The 13,935-nt window shown below is 34.1% G+C and overlaps 2 protein-coding genes across 3 annotated transcripts; one reads left to right on the plus strand and one right to left on the minus strand.

The window, feature by feature from the left end:
- Positions 1-1,332: 1,332 nt before the first annotated feature.
- On the plus strand, positions 1,333-5,991 carry LOC133532983 (zinc finger protein 468-like). The gene is made up of 2 exons (XM_061871886.1): positions 1,333-1,771; positions 4,878-5,991. The coding sequence occupies exons 1-2, from the start codon at positions 1,603-1,605 to the stop codon at positions 5,549-5,551; spliced, it is 843 nt and encodes a 280-aa protein (XP_061727870.1). The 5' UTR covers positions 1,333-1,602; the 3' UTR covers positions 5,552-5,991.
- On the minus strand, positions 5,980-12,921 carry LOC133532977 (zinc finger protein OZF-like). Of its 2 annotated transcripts, none has more exons than XM_061871879.1 (2): positions 12,602-12,921; positions 5,980-7,908 (listed from the first exon to the last, which is right to left on the minus strand). In XM_061871879.1, the coding sequence occupies exons 1-2, from the start codon at positions 12,792-12,794 to the stop codon at positions 6,830-6,832; spliced, it is 1,272 nt and encodes a 423-aa protein (XP_061727863.1). In that variant the 5' UTR covers positions 12,795-12,921; the 3' UTR covers positions 5,980-6,829. The 2 variants fall into 2 exon arrangements, with proteins under 2 accessions (XP_061727863.1, XP_061727862.1); XM_061871878.1 differs by having other exon boundaries at positions 5,980-7,911; positions 12,602-12,920.
- Between the last annotated feature and the right edge of the window lie 1,014 nt (positions 12,922-13,935).

Genomic DNA, 13,935 nt, shown 5'->3' on the forward strand with positions numbered 1-13,935 from the left:
ACAATGTCTAAACTAAATTACTAAAGTATCGGTAAATCCGTTTTAACGTTTGTCTCTATTCTCCGTCCTGCAGTAGATCGTACCTACATATTTATTAATAGTCTTATAATGAAAAACCTGACTATTCGTTACATACATTCTAAAGTTATATGTCATATTGTTTTTATAACTTAGTAACCTATCTACCCATTAAAAATATGCCTACTTTGTTTAATTTAATATTTGTGTTAGCGCTATGGCAACACCACTAGCTTGGCCACGACCAATGCATGCATGGAGATGCAGCAGCTCCACAGCGACAACATAGATGGAGAGAACGGCGGCCAACGAGAAAGCGCGATGCTAGCGCCAGTGTTTCGCACATGCGACACATCGCCAGGAAGCGCGGCGCGATCATCGCTCCCTTCCATTCTAACCACCACCCTAAACGCGCGTGTCCTAGACTTTTCATTTATTGAACAATAATAAATTTTAAATGTTTTATCTGGGTTTTTTATATGGCTGTTTTATTTTGTAAATGTCAGTAATGTTCAAATATTTCTAAATGTCTTTACTGTTTTAATTTATTTTTAACATTGTAATGCGATTGGACCTATGTTGTATTAAATAAACGGATTTATTTATTATTATTATTTCATTGGCGTAGGCAGCTTACGAAAGTTTTTAATAGTATTGAGTCGAAACTTGAGTTATTATCGAGGCATGAGTCTTCTGTAAAGACTTGAGCCCTTTAAAGTTAACTCTTAAATTATATATAAAAAATTGTGAAAAGACATTGTCTTCACATGAAATTGAAGGGTAAGATTCACACATCATTCAAAAACACTTATTTCCTTAGTGTTAATTTAGATGAAACCTATTTTTTTTTACGAAGTCTTTATCCGAAGGCTCGAGTCCTTTTAAGTTGTGCTTAAAAGACTTAATAAAGGACTTGACTCGGGGCTTAAAAGATCGGAAGATTTTTTAAGCGCTGACTCGCGTAAAAACTCGAGTTCTTAACATTCAGACTCAAAAGACTCGAGCTCCTACAAACACTACTTACAATATAAAAATGAAAGCTTTTTATTTTATGCATACAAAATACAGGATTTTTTACTTTATAACTTTCTTAACTCTGATTAAGTTTTTTGCACCCTAAAATATTTAACTTTTACCCTAATTAAGTGAGCTAAAACCTTCATGGCTACTTTATAATACCTCGAAATCATAGACATACAATATAACCTCGAAATAATGATTTTGTCTTCAAATGATAGGACGATTTCACTGTTAACCTGGTTAACCAACATAACGATAGCTCGGGGGCTGTTCGAGCAAGTATTTTAACCGCTCTTGCATCAAGTTGCTTGTTACATACTGCTAGCCTAGATTTGCATTAAAAAAAAAAACAATTTGACAGCTTGCTAAACAAGGTGGGCGATCGAAGTCGAAGTCGCCGACTGAGTTATAATTTTTAGGAAATACTATAAAGATTCACTTGAAATACATTACTTATCATTAAAGAAGCAATAATTTTAGTGATATACACTTATAACGAGTATAAAATATCTGTACTATTCTTGTTTTGAATAAAAATAGAAATTCATTTTATGAATTAAAATTATGGAAGAATATGTCCCTGTAAGTCGGGAACCTCTCGATGTTTGCGCCGTTTTTATAAAAGAGGAGCAAGAGCATTGTTTGGAAACAGTAGAAACTTTACATACGTATGACATAAAGATTGAAAGGGATTATTTTGTGGACAATGAAGATGGGGAACCGACTTCTCTTGGTGAGTATTATAATTTTATAATATGTATATGTTCATTGCCGTATGCCGCATGTAGCCGGTGCATGAGGAAGTAGGGATGTTGCTGGCATTAGATCAGTTTAATAAAGATGAATTTAAAAACTATATTAATCACCCTAGATTAACAAGAACAATTAGTAAAAATTATTATGGAAAAAGAAGTAGAAAGTATCTGGTCCCCACATTGTACAATGTGAATACCGTATGATATAAGGGAATGTAAATCATTTAGGATGTTTAAATGTAAATTGATAATGTTTCTATTAAACAAAATTAAATTACCACCACAATAAGCTATAAGATGTACCGTACTTACTTATTAATTAACTAGGCAATAAGCTAACCCATCTGTATTAAAGGGAGTTCCCTCTGCCAACAAACTGTCTTGCAGTTTGGCAGAAGAAAATTAAATTCTAAAATCAGGCTTTTTTTTACCAGAATAAATGATTATTTTATTTTTATTTATGTATTACATGCTGTTAAGGTACTGTTACATATGCTAATTACTAGCATGAAGGCATGCTACTAACTAGCATGTATGTTTAGGACATGCTATTGCAAAGCATGTGTAACAGTACCTTCACATTCCAGGCTGTTCCGCTATTAACCATTCGAGACCTGTGGGCTCCCTGGGTAGCCAGCTTCGAAAACGAATGACGGAATGTCGCTATATTTGTCTGGGTCTCGAAAGGTTATATATGTCTCTGTCTGTACACTTTCTCAAATCATTCATTGCCTAAATCCCTCAAATATAACACAAATAGATAGCATTCAGACTCAAACATTTATTTAGCATACAGGCCACAGGGGCATTATTTTAGATTTAATTTAGTTTTAGTTTACTTATAGTTTATATTATTAATTCTTATAATTATTTTATGTCATAATTGTATTTGTGTGTAATCATTTGAATAAGTTATAAAGTATATTAAATATTATTTTACCTTTTTTGAATTTTCTATGAAATATTTTTTACTTTTTTTAGAGATGTTTACAGGTTCTAAATGTTGAATGAAGCAAAAATAATAATGCTTAAAAAAATACCTAAAGACAAATACTAAAATTCATTACACATGTAAAAGTCTCAGAGATGTAAGTGTCAAAGATAAAATATATAGAATACAAAAAACGAACATCAAATTATCCTTAGAGATGTTAAGGATCTCCAAGACTTGAATAAGTAATTAAAAGACACATTAAAACAGACAAGAACCAAATGAAATGTCTCACGTTAATGCCATTCAAAAGTAAAGTTACATACTCATAACATAACATGTAGCCCGTGTAAGCTTAAACAGACCGGTTTCCACAAACAGCACTCGTTCACGAGTATGACGTGTATCTCAGCCATCTTCACTCTTGTAGATGTAATGTAGGGATGGCCGGAAACAATTTTTTTTTTTAATTAATTATGATTCAAGGTTGATGTATTGTTAAAGATATAATATGCATGGTAATGATGAATCAGTCACTGCCAAATTTGGGGATAATCCACAAAATACCCATAAAATGAAAAGAACTTAAACCAGATGTCCTTAAATGTTTATCAATCAATGATTTAAAGGTCTCATGTGTGCTGCGATAAACGTCAAAGTTAGTAACAAACGTAAAGGACATAGCAAAGCAAGTATTTTCTTTATTAAAAACAGTGCTGTGGTCACTCTGTCATTTTGATTAATATGACATTTCTATAAGTTAATAAAAGTCGATTACTCATACTCATACTCGTTTATTGGTAAAAGATAAGAATTTTACATGTCAGCAATTAAAATACTCAGGTGAAATTAAATATACAATTAACAACTATTTAGTTGATCTACATTAAGTACATTAAAATAAAAAGATACAAATACAAATAAATAAAAATCTCCAGTTAAAATTATGAAGTAATTCGGATAAAATTAAAATTATACATTAATATTATTAAAGCTACATTATTTAAAATTGTTACATTTGAAAATTGAGAAATTCGTTAATGTCATAAAAAGGTTGGGCAGTTAGCATAGTTTTAATTTATTGTAAAACCTGACCAGTAATATATGATCACGCGCCATATTGCGGAATTTCATTGGAAATACATTTTTCATACTAAACTGAACTGTCACCCTATACATGAGAATAACAGCGCCCTCTTGACAGTGATCTCATATTTCTGGCCAGACTAAAAGGTTGAGTCATACTCAATCGGCCTTAAGTCATTGGGTAGTTTATTGTAGACTTCTGGTTCTCTAACAGATATTATTTTAGACGATTTAGCTAGTCGGCAACATGTTGTAGATAACGTGTTTTTGTTCTTACTTGCAATCCTTGTACTTTTAAAAACCTAAGTTGGGTATATTATATAATAATAAACGATACATTTAAAACGAAAACAAAATGACAATAAAATGAATTGATATGTGAAAAAAATGTTAGTTAATAAATTAAAGTAAACAATACAAACATGCAAAAATCAGCTGTAAAATCGATTTGACTAAACCGCCTCCATTCTAATTTGTTTATCAAAAGACAAAGTCAAAAGTTTATAATCACTAGATTTGACAAACAATATGTCTTGGCCTCATCACTAAAAACATCAAGAGACAACTGTCAAATGTGTGAACTTTGATCTCTCGGACAATAGTACTCTGCACTCTGCTGTTGACTGTACATTAACCTCTAGTGGCAATGCCGGATTTAGAGGTCTGGAGGCCTCGGGCAATAAAGGAGTGGAGGCCCCCTGGCCCCAAATTTTTTCCAAATAAAATGGTAAATTTACCGAATTCTCTATTGTGGGGGGGCCCTCTTTTGTGGAGGCCGGGGCAGTAGCCCCCAGTTGCCCTCCCCTAAATCCGGACCTGTCTAGTGGCCCACGGCACTAATACTAGTACAAATTACCACCTTATTTAAATCATTATTAAATGGAGAAAAGTTGTTTTTCTTTGTTTCTATTGATTTTAAAATTTATAAATTCAGTTCTAATTTCTAATATCTTTGATTTAAATTTGACTGACATTTTTGTGTAAGGTACCGGTTAAGGATTATTTATTAAGTGAATTTTTAACTATCTTCTCCTGCAATTAATGATAATATTTTTAATTCTCAACAGACTCAAACCCACCACCAGACTCTTCAAAAACATACACCTGCGAAATCTGCACCAAACAGTTCTCCCAAAAACGCTACATGACCGCCCACCGCCAAAGACACCCAGAATTCAAAGACCTAGCCATCAAACTCCAAGAAGAGAAGCTACGACTCGAACAAGCCAAGAAAGACCAGCAATTCATCTGTCTATACTGTCAGAAAGAGTTCTGCAACCGTTCAACTGTCAACCGTCATATGAAAATTCATACAGATGACAAACCAGTGTCAAAAGACTATATTTGTGACATTTGTCAAAAAGCATTTGCACATAAAAGAGATGTTAGAGTCCATTTACGTGTACACACGGGAGAGAAGCCGTATAAATGCAAAACATGCAGTAAAAGGTTCACCCAACTGGCCAGTTTGCAGTATCATGTCCAAGGTCATTCGAAAATCAAACCATATCCATGCGATATGTGCAATAAACAGTTCCTAAGGCGCATCAGTTTAGAACGTCACAAGAGGATCCACTCTGGAATCAGACCGTTCAAATGCCAGTTGTGTGAAAAAGCATTCACGCAGAAGCGACATCTAGTGCAGCATAATCGGTTACACACAAAATATAAGCACAGAAAGTTGGGTTCTAAGTTCGGGCGAAATAAGGACGCTTTTCCTGTTAACGCTATTACAGCTTAAAGATTTGTTTTAGATGAAGCATAATTCTACTTCCACAATGGTCGTTAAATTGAGATGAAGCTTTCGTCTTTTACAAAATGTCATTAATCATTTAACTGTAACAAAGCACATTATGTATCTTAAAAATATTCTGCTTTGGTTTTGATACATTTAAACGTAAACATTGTAAAAATTGGTTGTTTTTAAGATGCATTTAAAAAAAAATATTTTTGTGCCAACCTGTGTATGCGCCATTTTATTTACTCAGAATGACGCGCTGTGCACGGTAACGGAATGGAAGGAACGAAAAATAAAATTTATGTAAAATGTTGGGTCAATTTTGCCCTATTAGGGAAGCTCATTATACTGAGGCGAAATGCGTCTACAATATTTTGAATAACTGTCTATGACGTCATTTAATAGATGGTTGTTGAGTGGTAAATAAATGATTTAGTCAACTATCTAGCTTGTTTTATTGAATACAAATTATTATTAATTATTTAGATGTAATGTGTTGCCATGTAAAATAATTCTATTGTATCCATAAAGTTTGATTCTGATTTACATCTGAAAATAATGCTTATAAATAAAATTAAAAGTATTTTTATAAATTAATATATACCGTAAAATGTGTCTACTTTGCTCCCTGCAGGGTAAATGTGGTCCAACGGTTTTTATATATGAAAACTATATCATAACCGCATTTGAGTGTTACTTTAAATCCGTATATATCTCAACATACCTACGACAATATAATAATTTAAATTTAAATTCGAAAATTGGACCAAAGTAGGCACATTCTATTACCTAATTGTGGGCATAATATCATCGGAATAAGCTCTACACAGAATAGGGATGTCACGAATATTGGCATTCGTATATATGAATATTCGTATCATTTTATACATTGGCATCAAATAAAGCGAATGCGAATGTGCGCAGGTCGTGTCCTGTCTTGTCGACTCGCGTATGGGCAGTGCGCGCAAACTGCTTTCAAGTAATGCATTTAGACTATTAGTCACCATTTTTCAACACTTTATATTATAACGTCCCGTATTAAGATAACATTTTTTTATGTAGGTACTGATTTTCCTAATTAGTAATAAAAATAACAACTACATATTCCGTTACATTCGTATTCGCATTCCAGACATTCGGATTCGCATTCGCGAATGTGAATAATGCGACATTAGTGACACCCCTGATACGGAATCGCTCTTCTCATGCTTAATTTCTAAAATGATTTCCAAATTTCATTAAATGACAGCAGCATAAAATAAAATAATAAATCGTAATACTTTACTCTGTTTCCGCTTTTTGAGCTTTCTTAACATCTTTATGAACATTACCCATATGAGTATTTAAATTAGATTTAGATTTAAAGCTTTTGTCACAATACTGACAATTGTATGGTCGTTCCCCCGTGTGCGTTCTCATGTGCTTCACCAGAAGATGCCTGATGAGGAACCCTTTGTCACAAACACTGCACTTGTGCGGCTTCTCGTCTGAGTGTTGCATCATATGATACTTCCAAGCCTTTTTCGTTTTAAACTTAACGTTGCAGCTTTCGCATGAGTAAGGTGTCTCTGTACTATGGACAGCCATATAATGGTTCTTGAGTTGAGTTTTCAAAGCGAATGCAGATTCACAATCCGGACATTTAAAAGGCCTCGGTTTATTCTTATCATGTATTTTCCTGTGAGATGTTAAGTCTGAGTTAGTGTAGAAAGCTTTCTCGCATATATCACAAGCAAAGTTCTTCTGTCCTGTGTGTAAACGCATGTGTACTTTTAAGTTGGAGTCTCTCGAGAAACGCTTGTAGCAAACTTTGCACTCAAACGGCTTCTCACCAGTATGCGACTTTAGATGCATATCGAGCTTGCTTTGAGAAATGAAATGTTTATCGCAGAACGTACAAGGCAAGCTGTCTCCGGTATGCAGTTTCATGTGTTCCTTTAATCTCCATTGCGCTGGGAAAAGCTTCCCGCAGACTTCGCAAGAAAATGGTTGAACTGAGAGATGTTTAGCGCTCATATGAATTTTCAAACTGTACTTAGCTTTTAATTTCAGTCCGCAGATTTGACATGGGATGCCTTCACTGTTGTCTTTGTGGTCATCTTTATGTGCTTCTAGTAATTCTTGGCTAGGGAATTTCTCTTGACAGACATCGCAGTTGAATAGCTGCTCCCCAAGTGTATTATGTATGAGCAGATGGGTGTCCAAGTCCGACTCAAAGTTAAATATGCAACTGCAGTGCTCGCATGGGAAGGTCCGCCGAACATGCTCGTTGAGGTGCCGGGTGACTTGGAAAAGCTGATCGAAGACTGCACCGCATATGTGGCATGGGAAGTGCCCGGGAGCTTCTAATGCAGTACTTGCTGCTGAAAAATTAAAGACACTTACTGAAAGTTTTCTGTATTGAGGTGTGCAATAAAGTGTATTGTATTGTTTTTTTTTTTTTTAATAGTATAGGACATTATTACACAAATTGAGAATATAAGAATAATAGAAGTCTTCTAGAAATCGATTTTCGCTCATGTTATACACCGTGTTCTTATTGAATTCCGTTAACTTTAGGGTATCGGTAAGTACGTTTAAGGAAACTAAATGGCATAGTTAATTTTCAAGAAAAAAGTTTTTTTTTATATCTTTTATCGTTTTAAATTTTATAAAAAGTAATTTAATGTTGCATATAGCGTTGTTGTAATACGGGAAAAAAAAAAGTTTTTTTTTTTAAATATCTTTTATTATTTTAAAATTTTATAAAAAGTAATTTAATGTTGCATATAGCGTTGTTGTAATACGGAAAAAAAAAGTTTTTTTTTTAAATATCTTTTATTATTTTAAATTTTATAAAAAGTAATTTAATGTTGCATATAGCGTTGTTGTAATACGGGCATTGCATTTAACTGAACCAAACAATTGAAAGCTGTGACATCTCAATGTCATTTCGAACATCGATCGTCCGATATAGTATGTACGTTTAGTAGCAAATGTATTAACTCGTACTAAACACTAATCAATATGTAAATAGGCCCTAAGGGAAGTGTACACGCTCGTAAGGGCTTTATAAGATTCTTCCTCGCGTTGTCCCGGCATTTTGCCACGGCTCATGGGAGCCTGGGGTCCGCTTGACAACTAATCCCAAGATTTGGCGTAGGCACTAATTTTTACGAAAGCGACTGCCATCTGACCTTCCAACCCAGAGGGTAAACTAGGCCTTGTTAGGATTAGTCCGGTTTCCTCACGATGTTTTCCTTCACCGAAAAGCGACTGGTAAATATCAAATGATATTTCGTACTTAAGTTCCGAAAAACTCATTGGTACGAGCCGGGGTTTGAACCCGCGACCTCCGGATTGCAAGTCGTACGCTCTTACCGCTAGGCCACCAGCGCTTTTTAAGCCACAAGGGCTTTATAAGATAAAAATTAAGTATTGATTATCTCCGAAATGGAGTTAATTAGAATACCGGTGTCTTTGAGAAAGTTACGTTTGTATTATCTGTTTTTTGTCATTTTATTAATTGTATTTCCTGTGTGTATTGTGGCAAACAAATAAACGGATTATCTATCTATCTATCTTACTTAATTTAAGCTTAGGAATGCACCCTTGAAATTAACGGAAATAAAAAAAACACGGTGTATAGTATATATGCATTCAGTTTGATGTTCTGAACACAAATATATGAGATGACAAAATGGTGGGGGTAGTTGCTGTGACGTCATAAAGTCGGCGGTACAAAGTTTATACCTTTTTCTTTTACACATACCATGTGGGGTACCGAATGAAAGGACTTTGTGAGTAGATTACAAATATATAACATTTTCACTACTTGGTCCAGCAAATTATTAGAAAACGTTTAAAAATGTAACAATCCAGAGATGACTTCAATTAAACTGCTCTAAATTGAAAATAACTGAATGGATTAAGTATTCCAAATTTTATACCAAATGACGGTGAATATCTTTTATAATGTCTAAAAATAATTAACTAGGTACCTATATATCTAAAAATAGCCAAACAACAACAAGGTCCACTGGGCAAATGGAATCAGGAAGACAAAGAAATAGACGTGTTGTGTCGTAGTAATTGCAGGAAAGAATTGGGAAAATACTGCTGAAGACAAAGAAAAATGGAAGAAGATGGAGGAGGCTTTTACCCTCAAGGGATCACATATCATGGAAATATAAAAAAAGAAAAGTCAATTTCATAATGGATGAGCGAGAAGAAAGCTTAAATAATAAGAATCTAAAACTAAGAAAAGTAGGTACATCAATTTGAATAACAGTATAATATAATGCGTGCGCAAACACATACACACACACTAATCTTTGTATTTCATATCTAGATTAAATATTAAAATACATATTAACTTGTGCACCTTTATGCTCAAGCAATTTAAATGGATCTAAGAAAAAAGAAACATGCATATAAAAAAAAATGTTTGGTGTCAAAATTGTTATATTTAAGTATATTTAAACTGGTAACCAGTAACCACGATACAGGCTTTGCCTAGTGTGGAGACCATCGTTAATCTTAGGCTTTAACATTAAGATTTTTAAACCTTTACTGTAAAAGGAATATCCTGTGGCTGCAGCGTAAGATGGAAATAAATAATTTTTTTTTTTTTATATTCTGTTACAGTAGACTACTAAAATACTATTTTTTTTACTGAAAGTATACCATGTGGGGTATGAAAAGAAAGGGCTTTGTCAGTAGATAACAAATATATAACACTATAACATTTTCAAATACAAATACAAATAATTTATTTATAACGCCAAGTTACATGTCATGTTCATGATGGTTTTCATATCATTAGAATACCATTTCAATATCATTTCAATACTTGATCCAACAAATTTTTAGAAAACGCATTTTTTTAAACGCCCATGTAGTGAAAATATGATAGTATGATATATATACTTAATCTACTCACAAAGCACTTTCATTTAATACTTCACATGGTATGTTTTCAGTGAAAAAAATATAGTATTTTCGTAGTTTCCTATAACAGAAAATTATACTGTTATTCAAATAGATGCACTTCTCTTATATTTTAATATTTGTGGTTAATTATGTTTGCACATTATATAGAGGATATTCTTAGTCACTTGGTATGTATTTTGGAATAATCTATTCAGTAGTTTTCAATCTCGAGCAGTTCAAAATCAACTCTGGATTGAGAAATTTTTGAACGTTTTCTAATAATTTGTTCGACCAAGTAGTGAAAATGTTATATATTTGTAATCTACTCACAAAGTCCTTACCCCCCCCCCCCCCCCCCCCTCCCACAACACTACAAAGAAATCGCAAAAAGAATAGGCTAGATGACAAATTATTATTAATGTTATGTTATATTTAGATTAGTTAGTTTTTAGGATCCAATGTCTATAATGAACCCATTGCATTAGAGCAATACAAAAGTCTGACACCTCGCTTTCCAGGAAATTGACTCGCGCGAATGCTCGCTCTGTGTGGACACTGTGGACTCGCCTACTTGCGAAACGCTTCTAACAAAGGGCGTTTTTATTTTTCTTTGTAAGTCGAAAAAATCATTGTCCTACACTTTCATAGTCATTTAGTCTCCAATTACAGTAAGATTTATAATAAATTGTACGCATTTTATTAATCTATAGCTTATTAACTTCATATTCACACGAAAATAATGCAATTAGGTATGGTAATTATAAACAAGATCCAAATAAGTAAAAAAGGGAGTCATATTTGAACGCGTCCCATACCCCCTGAGTAAAGCTTAGTATTCAAAAATAAATACTACATTTGATTATTTAAAAGTGGCTGGTGTTGAGTTATAAATTGAGCTGTAATTTTATACCTTTAAATAAGGGCATTTTAGTAGAAATTTATATAACAAAGAAAGATTTTATCCTGTCCCGTGAATCAGAGTCAGGCGGAACTTCCGCTTAATGACACCGCATTTTCTACGAGTTGGCAACAAAATATCTAATAAATTCTTCTTCTTTTAGTTTGTGGTAAACACTATTTTGTAGAAACTGATGGTAGTTAGTCCCAAACAGATTTTCCCAAAGTAAGATAATCCTGTGTACTTGATAAATGGTTATATGAAAATTGTTGTTTAATGATTATGCAAAATATAAAGTAAAATAGACCGAAATATTAACAGTTTACTAGCAATTTAAATATAAAATTTTATTGTCGTGCAAAAATGTCACCTCCATTTCACCACTATGGCGTTAAGACGAAAGTGGGGGATGCGCGCCAAATTACCTTTTCATACAAACATGGTCCTCATTTTCCTCTCTGGATATTAACATTATTGAAAATATTTTGACAAAATTTGTGTATCAACCACAGCTATACTCCTACGTTTGATTTTTTTCGAATTGTTAATTATTATAGGAGTTACATGCATTTAAAATTTGCAATAATTCTGTTTATCCCCATCCCTTCAATCGCATAATTATCGAAAGTCATAATGTAATGATAGTCATATTATCATTAGTCATAACTCTGAAACCGTTCACTTTTCAGGGATTTCCCTAGGTTATCCTATAGATAGGTTAGGTTAGGTTTGTTTTATGGCAATCCTGAAAAGTTACGCTATTCTGAGAAAAACCAAATTATGGCTAACGAAAATGCGGGCAAACAATACATTACATTATGATTTAAAACTTTATGGGAAACAATAGAGACCCCAGTTTATCACTCCTAATTTATACACAAAAAAAACGAATACAGTCAAACAAAGGGGCATGGGCATAACTGTCGTTAATATACATCAAAATATGTAAAAAAGGCCGTGGCCTGTTCTCTTAATGCACAAATTTGATTGTTTCTCCCTAAATAAAAGAGATCATTGCCCTAATGCCTAGCTAGGGAACTATTTATTTACAATAACAATATACATAATGGATATATACAGAGGGATTACTATGACTATATCATTGTACCAAGTATTTCCTCGTTGTATCGCAAAGCCGATACGTTGTGCAAGGAAGCCGCCAGCTCTTCAGTTACCAGTTACGTCAACCAGACGCTTCGCGATTTCTGCAAAAAAGCCTAGCTTATAAACGTATAAATATTTACCATTGTTACTCGTTGTTTGTCCTTGATTGTAATTATTGTGTTTCTGTTTATTAATATTATTATCGCCAACATTATCAATTAGTTCCTGTTTTATATCGACTTTGCAGATGACTTGGCTTTCGGCGTAATGTACTTCGACTTCAGGATATAGATCGTATTCTGTTTTAATAGTTGCTTGTTCCATTTCTGACATGATTTTAATTAAAACAATTGAAATTATTTTTTTACATTTTCATTTCATTTCATTGACATTTAGTTTCGCGTATCGTATGTGATGTGACTGTGACTGATGTGTTCCGTGCCACAGACTCAGTATAGGAACCGTGCGGCGCGCACGGCGTGCGCGTTGGAGGGTCTGCCATCTTGTGGCCTGAATAGGAGCCATCTTGTGGGCTACATCGGAACAATAAACATCACATTTACGCCTCGCGCCAAAAATCTGACGGCTCCTGTGCTGCCTCTTACAGTTCATGCAAGCTCCCTATGCGTGTGGAACTTCGATACTAACAATTACACAAATGCTCAAACGAAATGAATTCAGTTTTGCCAATAAAAGGATATAAATACAGAAATGATACAGATGCTTTATAGTGTTTACAGACGGCCGCACCGTACGCGACATTGGTGTGGTCCGGGGGCCTACCGCGAAAAGTAAAATTTCCAAATTGCGGTGATATTTCTCTTTTACTCTCACTAAGACGTAATTAGAGTGACAGAGAAAAATGCCTGCAATTGACGAACTTATGACGAACTTCGATCTTCGCGGCTATAGCCCCGGGGTCCAGTGCACGTTCAATCGTGTGTGGTGGGCCGCTGTACGTGCGTTAAAGATGCAGCTATAAGTAAGAGCGAGAGAGAGATATTATATTCGTAATAAGATTATATTCGCATATAGATTCGTAAAATGATGATGAATTAATTGAATCCCTTTAATTAAAGAAAAACAAGCAGTTATAATGAATCAAATACTCTTAAATGCTCACCTCAAAAACCATAACAGACCGGCGTACCGGGCCGCGACCTCGATATGACCTAGCGTCCACACGTAGGTAGTCTGAGACCAAGCTAAGTTGGCAGCGATTTTGATAGCCCAGCCTGTGCAAGTGTTAAGAAAAGTCATAATTTCATAGAATATTGACGTTTAAAATATCACTTGCACTGTCTAAGCTGTCAAAATCGCTTTTAACTTATCTTAATCTGACTCTATAACCCTAGTTAGCATCCTAAAAGCTCCAACAGACGGGCGTACCATACCCCGACCTTGATACCGGATCATATGCTTGTTTGCCACCAACGTAGATTAAAAAAATAACACTTCCCGATATCGGTGCCGA

This window comes from Cydia pomonella, chromosome 28, assembly GCF_033807575.1.
Source record: "Cydia pomonella isolate Wapato2018A chromosome 28, ilCydPomo1, whole genome shotgun sequence".
NCBI classification, from domain to species: Eukaryota; Metazoa; Arthropoda; class Insecta; order Lepidoptera; family Tortricidae; genus Cydia; species Cydia pomonella.

Excerpts from the sequence above, each read along its gene's own strand:
- LOC133532983 (XM_061871886.1), top strand. The coding sequence starts at position 1,603 with ATGGAAGAATATGTCCCTGTAAGTCGGGAACCTCTCGATGTTTGCGCC. Across the intron at positions 1,772-4,877 it reads TGGGGAACCGACTTCTCTTG|ACTCAAACCCACCACCAGAC; the intron begins GTGAGTATTATA and ends AATTCTCAACAG.
- LOC133532977 (XM_061871878.1), bottom strand. The coding sequence starts at position 12,794 with ATGTCAGAAATGGAACAAGCAACTATTAAAACAGAATACGATCTATAT. Across the intron at positions 7,912-12,601 it reads ACAAACAACGAGTAACAATG|CAGCAAGTACTGCATTAGAA; the intron begins GTAAATATTTAT and ends TTAATTTTTCAG.